The sequence below is a fragment of the Falco naumanni genome, chromosome 6 (genome assembly GCF_017639655.2).
Source record: "Falco naumanni isolate bFalNau1 chromosome 6, bFalNau1.pat, whole genome shotgun sequence".
In the NCBI taxonomy this organism is placed as follows: Eukaryota; Metazoa; Chordata; class Aves; order Falconiformes; family Falconidae; genus Falco; species Falco naumanni.
This window is the reverse complement of record NC_054059.1, coordinates 87,305,297-87,318,996: the sequence shown is the minus strand read 5'-3', so window position 1 is coordinate 87,318,996 and position 13,700 is coordinate 87,305,297. Positions and strand designations below refer to the sequence as shown.

Below are 13,700 nucleotides of genomic sequence, written 5' to 3'. Positions count from 1 at the left end.
TTGAGCGTACTTCAGAAGCTCTACTCCTACAACAAAAAAAAAAAAAAAAAAAAGCCCGTGCCCATAAATAGTCCTCCACCCCCGGCACTGCCTGTCCTGCACACCCGAGGCTACAACACTGCCTTTCATGGTTGTAGTAACAAACCTACCGGTGTTTTTCTCCATTTTAGCAGAGCTCCCTCCAGGCCCACTTGTAATACAGGTGAAAGCCAACAGACCTTTACACAACAGTAGAGTCAGCTGATCTTTATTATAACCCAGGAAAAGACAACAAAACTATTCCTTTAAACTCTGGAAAACCACCACTACTCCTTTATTTCACTACAGGCACTGAGGCTTTGGAAGCAAGACCACCCCAGAGTACTAGTGCCTGTCCCAAACAGGCATGAGGAGTAACTAGCGGTTTCATCTGCTAAGGCACTTTGTTATCCAGGGCCTGCCTGCTTGTCATCGTTGCAGAACAGGGTGAAGGGAGAAGGCTGTGGTTAACTGTGAAGCAGATACTATGGTGGTTTCATTAACTTAAAACTTACATAAGAGATTAAACAGAAGTCCAGAGCTAGTACCCAGGAAGTCACTGATTTAATGCGCTTGTGAATTAAAACTCAATACCTTTGATGGGTTTGCTCACTATAGCAAATAGTGGTATAACTGTTACCTCATTCTTCTGTAAACAATAGCACAGTGAAACTATTTTATGATTAGGCTTTTACAGCCAAATGAGTTTTATTGGAGTCACACCCAGGAAGGGTCGTAGTTCATACAGTTATGTTTGGACTTCAGACTTCAGGCTTGCTAATAACAGAGAACTCAACACCACGTTTGTTGAGACGATCAATCAGTTTTGTTTTGGAGAAGGCAGCTCCTGGAGAATACACACCACCTCTGTTAATGAAAAGAGAAAAACATGACTGGTGCAGTGAGTGAACTGACACCTTGTTTTGAAGTCAAAGATGTGTTTCTCTGCCTAAGAAAGAAAAAGCCGCTTTGTCCCATAGGAGAGCATACGAGGGATTTGGCAAGCTGGTTATAGTCATAGGTTCATTTCTGCACCTATTCATTTCAAACTCAATAGAAATCATTCTGTTATCTGGAAATACAGACACTGATGCACTAGGTGCTACTAAACACCTGTGACTACATCCTTTCAAACTGTAAGGTGGGCAGATGAAGAGTAAGTGGCTTTGAATCAGCATGTGGTGAAGCATTTTTGTGGTAATGCAGAAATCCACAGGGTTAGGAGGTCTGTATTTTCAAAGAGAAACAGATGTGCCCAGTAGGTTTAAGGGAGATCAAGCGGTTTGGCATGGGGAAAGTACTTACTGTTTAGGCAGACAGGCTGCATCTTCCAGAAGAGAGAGAGCTGCCTGAACCATGGCAATTGGGGTAGCAACATAGCCAGGCTCTGACAAAATAAAAACCAAAACCAAGATTATATTCTACACACTGTATGTGGTTTACCTACAGCATGCTGAAGAATGATCTCTTTGGCAATGAAATAGCCTTCTCCATTTAAAACCAACTTTTTTACCTGGTACTCATTCCAAGTAGCTGATGAAATCCTTAAGATCTAATCTGGACAAATCCTGCTTCAAAGGCAGGGCTCTAACCTCCCAACAGCCTTGAGTGACCACAGCGCAGTGACAGAGGGCTCCTCCTGACAGCAAGAGCTTTCCCCATCCCGTGTTTAAACTCAGACTTTCTCTGTGAGACTGCTGCGTTCAGTGACAGCTCTAGGTATTTAAGGAAACTCAGCTTCATTAACTCCTTCCTGAATATACATTCTTGGTGTCTCTCCCCTCAAAGGAATGATATGAACGTAAGTATGTTGTAGCTAGAAATGAAACCATGCCAGATCTGATTTCAGTTTGCTCACAGCAGACTGGAGAGAAGCAAGCATAAAGTCTAGGCTGTAACAACTGAAAACTATTAAAGCACTCTCCCTTTAACTGCTCTGCTCCGCAAAAAATGAAAATTGCAACAGCGAAAGGAAGGAAAGAGAAGGGCAAGAACGCACACAAATTGGCCATTTCAAAAAACGCTAGTGTCCAAGGCGACGCTCTGCTAAGGCTGCTGACTTTAACCCTCAAGGAGCACTTGCTACATGGACAAAGGCATAGCAGTGGAACCATACACCTATTTTAGAGCAGAGAACGCAAGACAAAAGCTGTGAGCTGCTACTAATGTATGTACCTGGTCCTTTCACTTCAGTGCAGATCTTGACGTTTGGTTTGCCATTCTGGGGATCTTGCCCCTCGCTGTAACCCTCACCAAAAAAAGTCATTGTAAACGAGGTTCCGTCCATCTGCAGCCGACAAGACACATGGTCACCAAAACAGTAACTCCCTTGTATCAGGCAAGCACAAGTAGTAAATACAAGTATCTACTGTACCAAATACTATGAGCTATCTAAACATGAGCATAGTTATTTTGAGCTGTTGCTTAAAAGGTGCAATCCCATTAAATTTTTAATCACTTCCACTTTGTTGGAACTGTTACTGAAGTCCATGTATTCTCTCAGTGCTTTCAGTCCTGGGTTTTTGATACTCAGTCTCACTCTGCCATCACCTATGACAGGTTGAGTGCTGTGATCCATCCGCATAAATACATCAGACCCAGCAACATGATCCGTTTTTTTCCTCCTGTAAGTTCTACACGCTTCAATGTGTAATAAAAGAAGGCATGATTATTTAATAGTCAAAGCTATCTGAACAGGCACACACAATGTGCACCTAGGAATTATTTCTCTGAGGCCCAGCAGCTGCCTCTAGATCACTGTTCTACCGTTACCATAACACATTTATTCAATAATTGTGATGGAAAACAGTCAGTTACCTGTTTCTGAGTTGGTCCTTCCTTTGTGAAGCGTCCAGCAGAGAAAAAAGCCGGGTACTACATAATAAGAGGGGAAATGGGGGGAGACCAACAGTAAACTAGAGAGAAAAAAAATAAATAAAAAATCTACACACACTCAATTCTTTTGTGTTTTGATTACTTACTTTTGTCAGAAGTTTTCTTCCAAGGCTAAACTTCACAAGAAGAAGAAATAAAATCCCAGCAAACATCAGCTTGATAACAGAGCCAAGACCACCCACATTCACATAAGCGCCATACTGCACCTGAGGCAAAGATACACCTTCAGTGATAGAATTTACATGAAAATTCTTACATCTATTCATCTGTAAAAATAAATACCCCCAAATTAGGATGCAGTTGTTTGACAATAGATAGCTGTTTAAATAGGGCCTTAAACAACTGTCTTAGTTCTAAACAACTCTTTGAATAATGCTTCACTTTACAAATCCTATGAGAAGACAGTATGAGGGAGCAAGCACAGTAAATAAGAGTGGGAAACCTTAAAGAAAGATGTGCTTTGGTATCCGACTTCAGGTTTCTTTCCAGGTATCCTCCTTTCCTCCTCTTTGTGCTTTAGTTTAAAGAGAAACTGAGGCCTGCCTTTAGAATTCTGGAAGAACAATAGCAAGCCTTTCTCCTTGGTAGTTTCCAAGTACATTTTTAGAGCCTTATCTCACCTTCATCCCTTAACTGATGCCTGTGATTCTGCACAGCTGTTACACAGATTGTGGGGGCTGATCTCTCAGGGAACCACAGAAAACAAAACCTAAACATCTCTTCCACCACCACCACTTCACACTGCCTCTACTCTGCACGCCGGAGACCCAGGCGTCAAAGTCATCTCCAGATACAAACGAGCAGCATATGGATTCTTTATCACAATGCTGACTGCACTATACAGGCCTGACTAGGGTTACAGATACTATGATGCTTGTGGAAGCTCTACTACTAAAAAAAGGCTTTGCACAGGAACAGAATTTAATGCATTTGTCATTCCCCAAAATCAGGAAGCCTACCTTTCAAATATTTCTGTGACTCAGGGCTTCTGTTCCCTACAAATACATACCCAGGAATCAGACAGCATGAGAAACCTACAAGAGACGCTCAAAACTATTCGCTAGCAGCAGTAAGCGAGCGCATCAGGCGAAGTATCAAGCAGCATGAAACAGGCCAACACACCCAGAACCTGGGCCACGTCACGTCAGGCAGCTTCCAAAGGTGATCAGAAGGAAAAGCACGCTGTACTTCATTACTATTTACCCCGCTACAGAAACCCTATTACACAGATCTGCACTAAGAACACTTAATACATAAAGGAAGGATTTGTGTAATAAAGACGTAGCATACTTGTAACTTACAGGTGTTTCCTGCAACTCTGTGTGCAAGTAACGCTGAGACCGTTTCACAACGGAAGCATCAGATCCCATGAATGGAATGCAGTACTGTTTGAATTCCTGACTGTAAAACACAAGTCCTCTGCAAATGGGAAAAAAAAAAAAAAAAAAGGGGTCAGAAAAAAAGTCTTCAAGTGTTAATGTTCACGCAAACCGAAAGAAACTGATCCTAACAGCCCTACCAGTACTGGCTTTTTCTCAAGCATTCTTAGGACATCATCATTTCTCTCATTGAAAGCAAACCATTCCAAATTTATCCCTGGTTCCATGCACTACAGCAAGGTTGAATTCGATGACCAGAATAACACTCTTCTCACATTTCTTTCTTCTGTTCTACTGCTCACTTCCAAAATCAAACTCAGAAGTTTGCCATGCCACTAGAAGTCTCTTAGAACAAAGTAACTTTGAGACCCCATAAATGCTGGGTCGTGTTCTTTTTTCAGTGAAATACAAGCTTATCTTCAATTCTATTAGATGAGCATCTATGTGTTCATATTATAGCTAAGTCCTAAATGCATCTTTTTAGTATTCAATGGTATGTCAACAATCTCTGTAATAGATACTGAACCGTTAGAAGACGGCATGTCTCACATCTTATGTTTCTTATACCTTCTTTTAAGTTTTGCACCAACTACTGGAACAGGGGTGTATCCTATCCTTTTACGAAGCTTCCTCAGGTTGTCTTGATCTGCGAGGCCATAAACAGCTGACTTCCAGGTCCCATCATGTACACAAGAACCCTGGTGACACACCATAAACCAGTCATTAATTCAGTATCTAAAGGTTTCACGTATTGTTTTCACATGTTTTCATAATGGCCTGTAGAGTTGCCACATACATGTGTTATGATCACATGCATTGAAGTTATATTGAAATATGTATTTCAATATGCCATACACAATACAGCCAAGGTGGGTTATGGTGGCTGAACGCCAGGTGCCCACCAAGCCACTCTTATCACTCTCCCCCCTCTCTGTAGGACAGGGAGGGGAGAAAGTAAGATGGGGAAAAAAAACCCCAACCTCGTGAGTCAAGATAAAGGCAGTTTAATAAAGCAAAAGCCAAGGCTGCCTGCAGAAGCAAAGGAAAACAAGAGATCCTTTCACTCCTTCCCATCAGCGAGCAAGCGCAGCCGCTGCCTGGGAAGCAGGGCTTCAGTATGCATAGTGGTTGCTCCAGAAGACAAATGCAGTAACAAATGTCCCTCACCCCTCCTCCTTTCTCTTAGCTTTTATCGCCAAGTAGATGTCCTATGAATGTCCTATGAGACAGAATATCCCTTTGGTCAGTGTGGGTCAGCTGTCCTGGCTGTGTCCCCTCCCGGGACCTTGCCCGCCCCCAGGCTGCTGGCTGTGTGTGTGGGAATGCTGGAGAGGCAGCCTCGATGCTGTGCCAGCACCGCTCAGCAGCAGCCAGAACCCTGGGGTGTTATCAGCACCTTCCTGGCTCCCAGTGCACAGCACAGCACTGTGGGGGCTGCTGCGGGGAAAATTAACTCCGTCTCAGCCAGACCTAACACAATCTCCACCCCTTATTCCATACAATTTGCATCATGCTCAGGTCCCACATAATTTAACACATAGGTAGGCAATTCTCTCTCCTAACCATCCCATAGTATTTAATTCTCATTACTTAAATTCCTTCTTGTCAACAATTAAACTTATACTACAGACTTAAACCACCTTTATAGCCAACATACAGATTTATATATTCTCATTAACTGCTCTCCCCTGTCCTTTAACAGGTGGGTATTACTCTGCCATTCTATGGACTTCTGCCACTCCTCCAGATGTTCATAAGAACAGGCTGTGACTTGGGCTCCATCTGTCAAGATGGGTGCTCAGGACAGGAGAAGCAGCATGTTCAACTGCTGGGCACCAACACCAGCTTGGTTTAGGTCATCATTGCACTATTTTAATAGTGTCCTTAGAATTATGACACTATTACAATTATGACATACACGTATTATCGTTACATGCACTAAACTGTAATGAAACACACACACCCCAAACAAAAAAAACAAACAGCCAAACACTAGGATCGCTGGCAACACACTATGTACCTGTTACTGTGTGTGACTCCTTCCCACATCTCTGCACAAACTTAAGCATCTCCTCATACAGGTTAACACAACAAGCTTTAGGTCGACAGACAATGCAAACCAACCTTAAAAAAGGGTGCTTGCTTAGGATACTTTTATTAACTCCTAAAGAATAATGTTCTTGGACTCATGATCATCAAAGAACTGCCAGCTCATTCCTTGGTCTGAATTAATGTCACAACATTTACTCTAATGGGCTATGGTGATGTTATCATAAATACCTCCGAGTCTCCAAGTAGGTATAAACCAACTAACCTCAGGCCCAGACTTCACCGTCAGAAAACTTTCGACAGCAGTTAAGGTACCTTTAAGGGAGGAGAAAACATGACTTGGCATATGCACTCAGTTCACAAAGCCAGAGCACGCTCTGCTAGACTCAAACAGCCAGCCACTGACACTGGCAGTTGAAAAGGCAATCTCGCATCTTTTTCTCAAAGTAAAATAAACGTAAGATGAAGTTCCACAGCTCTCTGAGTTAGTAAATACCAGATTTCTCATGTAAAGTACTTCAATAAGGGTCACAAATATTATCTTTACCCACTACAGTTTTCATTTGTCATATCTAGTTAATAAGATCATGTAAGTAATCAATGAAAAAAAATTATTATTAGAAGCCATATTTAAATTTTCTCCCAAGTTTCAAAATAAAGGGTGACATTGGCTGTGAAGACTGAGATGGGCTTACAGATTTTGGTAGACCTTAACTACAAAAAGACCCCAACCAACCAACCCACAAAAAACCTGAAACACACAAGGTATCCTAAAACATTCCGTTTTCCAACAGCCTGTGTTTTGCAAAGAATCCTTAGTTGGGATGAGCAGCAAAACAACTCCTCCAAATTCTGCTTTGTTCTGTTCCTTCAGAGACTGTAAAACTACTTGTAGGGGCAAATTTCAGCAGAGGAAGCAACAAGGTGGTAATAACCATAAAGTCAAAATAGGAAGAGATAAAAAACATCTGTATTTAAAACAAGTATCAGACAGCAGATCATAATCCCATGAACAACCAGACACTCATTTCCTTGCCTCTCCCTCCAATCAGATCCAGATTGAGTTTTCTTAAACTGAAAAGGTGATGAAACACTCTAATGTAAAGCAGTCCCACTTAATAGCAGTTTTAATAGTACATACAAGCAAAGCACTTGCGTACTCTTACTAGCCCTTCCAATTTGAAGTCAGACCTGATGAACAAACTATCCTCATTTGAGATTAGGATCGAGTACTATTTGCATAGAATTAAATCATCTCACATCTTTTCTTGAATATATTTGCCCTCTTTCAGTTACTGTCTAGCAGCCCCTAAAGAAAAAGGCACCGTGTGGCACCACCTACTGCACTCACCCAGCAGCTTCTCGGTGCTGACAGTAGGAAAAACTTCGGACACCCCATCACCCACTGATTTTCGATCCCTTTCCTACAACCTTGCTGTACCCGCTGTCTGTTCCCTATGAGACTCTGGGCACACGCGGCAGTGCGCTGAGGCTTGCCTAGGGACACCCACAGCCGGCTGCTGGGACCTGTGGGCTCTGTTCTCGGTCAGCAGCGTGGCCTGGAACCCCTCCTCCACCCAATGACCAGCTTTGTCCAGTCTAATGGGAATACGATTTACTGTTGAAGTTCTGTCTACTGGATTTGGCTGAAACTGGTCGGCTTGGTGAAGGCAGGCAAAAAGAGACAGAAAAGAGCTTCCATGTACACACAGCAGCTTTAGGAAGCGAGGTGAAGGCATCACCTGCCCCTCTTTTTCAACACAGGGTCACGCTCCAGTCACTCACCTTTCAGCTTGTCTCTGGTGTACAGGACTCCCATATCAGCTGGTATAGAGTCAAAGCCACAGCTGCCAATGACATATACTCCCTTTTCTGCTGCTTTTTCGTTATATTTCAGGTACATTCCTTCCAGAAACTAAAACACAATCAGAACAAGTATTTTAAGTGGAACTCTGGCCATACTCAGTATTAGCCATTAGCATTTTACTGTCACATTATAGCACCCTACATACGGCAAACCACTTACAGGCATCTTTAAGACAGATGCATATGATTCTTGTTTTATGGCACAAAAGTGTCACAGCAGGGCAGCAGGATGTGAGCTACACCAAACTCCTACATGGCATCACAACTGAGACTTGAAGCAGAACTCAAAAATTTTTGCATTTCTAGAGAGAACCAAGAGGCTCTCGCCTGAGAGTAGGAAAAGCATACAAGGAATACACAGTAAAGGTTGTTAAAATAACGAAGGCATCTGAAAAACCATCGCTTAGGAGGCAGAAGTCATCTTCACGTTCAAAAGCATGAGCAGAAACACAAAATGTATACCACAGAGACTCCTTTGATGGATCCTTGGTATAAGGCAGCATTTTTCCACTGTCACGTACCTGGGGCTCTCCGCTGATGTCGATGCAGCTCGCACCATTCTCAACACAAGCTTCGACCACGGGCTCTCCAAAGAACCTGTACTGTAGTAAGGCGAGAACACCGCACGTAGCAAAATAAACCCCACACCCCCCAACTCACCCAGCGTGCTTGACTTAACAAATGTACCTACAATAAAAGCAAACACTGGGTGGCTATTCATGCTGCCAAGGGGGGCACAAACGGCACAGCACCAGTGGGTTGGGTTGGGTTGGGGGGGGGGGGGGGAGGAGGAGCTGCACAGTTTCATGGCCCATAACAGTCTGTGGCACTGACAACCCTGTTTTATAACATAAAATCACCCAGGCCAGTTTAAGACAGCCCATCTCACTTTATGCTTCCTCCACTCGTACTAGTGGCACGTTCCCTGCTTAAATACTCTTGTAAGACGGTGCTAGGACCCAGCTTCCAGCTCATCCTTCGACACCCCCCCCCCCCCCCAGTTTCAAAGGGGCCAAGGCCTGACCCAGCGGGGTGGGGGCTCCTCTCCCAGCCGCTCCCACCCCAGCACAGCTCGCACCCACCCCGGCCCGGCCCAGCGCCCCTCCCCACTTCACAAACAGTTTCTTAACGCTGCCCGTGAAAGACTTTAAAAGGTAACAGGTAAAAAAAGAAAGAAATAGGTAAAAAAACAAAAAAAAAACCCCAACCAAAAGCGCACGCACCCACAGCGGCCCCAGCCCAACCCCCACCTGCCCCCGCACCGCTCCCAGGGCGGGGGCTGCGGGGGGCGGCCGGGCCCGGCCCGGGGGGCGCCGGGGGAGCCCCTCCCGCCCCGCACTCACCGGGCCCACGCAGTTGAGCACCAGCCGGGTCTGCCTCGCCACGGCGGCCAGCGAGGCCGGGTCGCCCACGTCGCACAGCAGCACGGCCACCTCCGCCGCCAGCGCCGCTCTGCCTGCGCGCCGGGCACCGCCGTCACCCGCCGCGCCCCGGGGCCGCGGCCCAGCCCCGCCTCGGCCCGGCCGCTCCGCCCGCCGCCGCCACGGGACACCGGCCGCGGCCCGCCACCCCCTCCCCGCCGCGGCCCGCACCCAACCGCTCGGACGCGGCCCATACCCCGGCCCGGCCGCCGCCCGCACCCCGTCACACCCCCCCGCCGCCGCCCGCACCCAGCCTCTCGGCCGCCGCCCGCACCCCGACCCCCGGCCCGTCACACCCCCCCGCCGCCGCCCGTACCCAGCCTCTCGGCCGCCGCCCGCACCCCGACCCCCGGCCCGTCACACCCCCCCCGCCGCCGCCCGTACCCAGCCTCTCGGCCGCCCGCTCCAGCACCGCCTGCAGCTTCTCCCGGCTCCGCCCGGCCACGGCCCAGCGCAGGGCCCCGCCGCCCGCCGCCCGCGCCACCTCCTCCACCACGAACTGGCCGGTGAAGCCCGAAGCCCCGAACACCACCAGCTCGTAGGGCCGCTGGGGCGCCCCGGCCCCCGCCCCGCCGGCCGCCATCAGCACGCGCCGCAGTGCCGCAGTGCCAGCCCGCGCCAGGCACCGGCCGCTATCAGCCGGCCCCGCCCCCGGCCCCGCCCCCACCCCGGCCCCGCCCCTCGCCTCGGCCCCGCGCCGCCAGGGGGAGGGGCACGGGGCCGCTGCGGACGCTGAGGGGGGCGGAGGGGACCTGAGTGGGGTGCTGAGGGGGCAGAGGGGGGGCTCAGGTGGGCTGAGGGGGCAGAGGGACGCTGGCAGCCCCTGAGGGCCCGCAGGCCCCAGTAAGGGCAGCCCGCCCAGGCCTCGGCAAAAGGCACCTTTGCTCTCCGTGCAGCAGCTGGGGAGGAGGGCGAGCTGCTGTCCTATCTCCCTCTCTCAAGGACTCAGCGGATCTTTGACATACCGTGAGCTAATAAGACTCCGCCAAGAGCCGGCAGAGGCGCTGAGCCCAGCTGTGTAAGCAGCACTTGTGGAGGGGCCGACGTTACCGGCCCCACAGCACAATTACCTCTCCCGATGAGCGCAGCTCGTTACTAGGAGTTATTGCCCTAAGCATTCCAGCACAGGTGACTGAAATGGCATGAGGGTTGTTACTAATCAAAAAGAAAACCTTAATTACCTAGAAGTGAAATGAAGCACTCTTGTTTCCCCCACAATCACAGCAACTGCGTTTCGCCAAACAGCAAAAGCAGCCCACCACAAAATCTGGAGTCCCCGCTGCAGCGGGGAGCGGTGGCCGTGGCAAGGAGCATCCCTGGCTGCGTGGCCCAGTGAGGGACAGTCGTGTCCTCTGTGCTTCTCATGGCCAGGCTACTGGAGTGCCTGGATTCCAGAGGCTGGCAGGAAGCCACCTGGGAAGCAGCCTTGCTTGCTGGCTCCTTCTCCCCAGGGAGCATGTGCCATATCTAAACAGTTCCTGCCAGATGCCCGTCTAACCTGTTTTAAAACCTTTGGTGCTAGAGGCTTTCATGCTGTCCCCGGGGAATCTCCTCCTGTGCTTTGTTATACATAAAGGCGGGGACAAGAAGCTAGATCTCCACATCCCATAGTTTCAACACCATACTATTTCTCTTGTTTGTAGAGGACGTTGGCAAAATAGTTAATCCCTGAGGAGTATATAAAAAACATGGAAACTTCCACACATCTCCTTAGTCTTCCCTAGGTGAGAAAGCACCAATTCTTTCAATCTTGCCTCACAGGCCACATCATACATACATTTTTCCTGTTTTCCTCTGAACTCTCTCCAGCCGGTTTACATTTTTCTTGAAATCTAGTGTTCGCTGCTAGGCCCCACATTCACATTGCCAGGGCTAAATCGATTGAGGTTACGTGTTGTGCCAGAATTTATCTGTTTCTACATGCCCCAAACATTTGCCTTTTTTTTTTTTCTTTTTGTTAACGGATGTCACATCGTTGATACAGCTGCAGCTCACAATCTGTTCCACCACAGAGTTTCTTTCAAATCACTGCTGCCTGGCCAGTTTTTCTCCATCTCAGACTTGCACTGAAGGTTAATGTCCTTTCTGAATACATTCTAAACAGCTCATCTCCGAGGCAGTGAGAGATCCTCTCCTTGAGTAGTGCTGATGCAGTTGTTGGTAGGCCTCCACTATCAGCTGTATCAGTGAAGCAACTCAGTCTAACAAAAAACAAAGAGTGGGGGAGGGGAGGACAAAGATGGGTTTTGTGTTCTTTTTTAATGCAGATCATTTTGTTGATCAGATTTATAGAGCAACCCTGCAAAACCTGTTTCTTGTGCTTGAGGTCACTGAACATCTCATTAGTCAGGCTGGTCTCTTGCTACCTTCCTGTCCTTGCTACTGACTGGGATGATTTCCAGCTGTTGAACTCCTCTGAGCTACTTTCCTCCGATGCTCAACTTTTCTCTTCTGCCACCAGTTCTCAAAGCGAAGTCTGTTTTCTTCGAGGCTGCTCTCTTTGGACTTCCACTCTCTCCTTTGCAAAAGCTTTAAAAAAACATTGCAACAATGAGCAATATTTTCCCCCTCAATTTGAAGTTAACATAAATTGTTACTTCTTCAGGCTTTGCATTAAGATTGAAAATTGTGCAGTGGCGGGTGACTGTGAGGAGCCTGCAAATTGAAGAGGGCTTCTGATGTAGCTTGCAGGGCTGGCAGGGTTCCTCAGCCTGCTTGCTCCATCCCTTTGCTCCAGAAGCGTGCCTCCCTTGCCTTCTCTCCCTCTTCCATATTATCCCCTTTTCACATCTAATCCCCCATCACTCCCAGAAAACAAGGCAATTCATAAACCTCTTGACTCAACCATTTGTAAAGAATCGGGACTGCACAAGCTTCCTCAGGCTGTATGTGACAAGACCTGCACTGTGGCGTTAGGCAGTGGCTTGGCAAGCACGAGCTTGCTCCCAGTGCTGAGCGCCCGGGCTCCTCTCAGTGACTGAAATGTCACACCAAATGGGGCAGACTTACCCCTTTTATCAATGCACAGCTCTTAAGGTGTCATCCATTCTTTCAATTTCAGCTATAATTCTTTAAAACACACCTTTTGGAGCAAGATGATACAAGTCAGTTGCAGCTTACAGAAGCAAGAAATCAGGCTTTCGGAGCTGAGAGGGATAACTGAGTAATGACTCGAGGGACATCAAAACACCAGGCAAACCTGGGGGTTTTTTGCTTACATAAAATATCATTATTGTAGCTCCAGCCCATTTTTCTCAAGAGATCTGTTGGCAAGTGGAAGAGTTGTGTTTGCAGACGTCTCCAGCTCCACTCCAGCTCTCCCAGTTCTCCAAAAAGGAACAAAACCCAAAGTCTCTAAGCCAGTTTACATTCCTGCCTGTGAAACTAACAAGTAGACGGGTAGGTTTCAAAATAGCAAACATCAAGGCAGTGTCAAGGTTCTGATTTTAAATGGAAAGCTTACAGCAGCCTTCACTAAAGGCAAAGGTTAACCTGTCTCCCCAGTTAGTGCCACCGACGCAAGATTGCAAAAGTTACTCTGTGGGAAAGCAGTAGGATGATTTACAGTTTTTCCTCGTCCAATAGGAAGACAAGAAATGCCAGATCTGCTGCCAAGTGCAATTCTGCAAAGGAGGTTCCCACTTGGATCAGCGCTTTAGAAGCTCACAAAAAAAAAAGATACTGCTGTTTCTTTTAAAATCTTACTTCTCAGATTTGAAGGCTCTTATTTTTTTTCCATGTATATCTGCATACAGGCGCTTAAACATTTCAGTACTTCATTTAAAGCCTCGTTTAGCCAGGCTGCCTCAGTCTAAGATAATTTAAATTACTAGAGGTCCCTGCCAATTTCTTTGGGACAGAGAAGCACACACATGCATGCACACACACATACACACAAGGCCTGTCTTTTCAAATTCCGTAAATAAAAAGGGGCATACCTCCCTTTGCTCGCTTCTCCTGTTCCACCTGGAGCCTCCAGCAGGATCTGAGGAATCTGTGTAAGCACTTATATAAGCACTTGTGTGTCCCTTCATGTCCTACAGAAGATGTTCTGATAAAATCTTTCCCATCA

The 13,700-nt window shown here is 47.2% G+C and overlaps 1 protein-coding gene across 2 annotated transcripts; it reads right to left on the bottom strand.

The window, feature by feature from the left end:
- Positions 1 to 231: 231 nt before the first annotated feature.
- On the bottom strand, positions 232 to 10,252 carry SCCPDH (saccharopine dehydrogenase (putative)). 2 transcript variants are annotated; one of them, XM_040598993.1, is made up of 12 exons: positions 10,013 to 10,252; positions 9,551 to 9,663; positions 8,729 to 8,809; positions 8,127 to 8,256; positions 6,607 to 6,656; positions 4,860 to 4,990; positions 4,215 to 4,332; positions 3,000 to 3,119; positions 2,836 to 2,892; positions 2,194 to 2,305; positions 1,324 to 1,405; positions 232 to 885 (listed from the first exon to the last, which is right to left on the bottom strand). In XM_040598993.1, the coding sequence occupies exons 1-12, from the start codon at positions 10,209 to 10,211 to the stop codon at positions 780 to 782; spliced, it is 1,299 nt and encodes a 432-aa protein (XP_040454927.1). In that variant the 5' UTR covers positions 10,212 to 10,252; the 3' UTR covers positions 232 to 779. The 2 variants fall into 2 exon arrangements, with proteins under 2 accessions (XP_040454927.1, XP_040454928.1); XM_040598994.1 differs by lacking the exon at positions 10,013 to 10,252 and adding an exon at positions 9,878 to 9,896.
- Between the last annotated feature and the right edge of the window lie 3,448 nt (positions 10,253 to 13,700).

Bases quoted from the DNA above. Each gene is read 5' to 3' on its own strand.
- SCCPDH (XM_040598993.1), bottom strand. From the start codon at position 10,211: ATGGCGGCCGGCGGGGCGGGGGCCGGGGCGCCCCAGCGGCCCTACGAG. The intron at 4,991-6,606 runs GTTAGTTGGTTT...GTGTGTCACCAG, and splicing joins CGGTGAAGTCTGGGCCTGAG to GGTTCTTGTGTACATGATGG. The intron at 886-1,323 runs GTAAGTACTTTC...TTTCATTAACAG, and splicing joins GCAGCCTGTCTGCCTAAACA to AGGTGGTGTGTATTCTCCAG.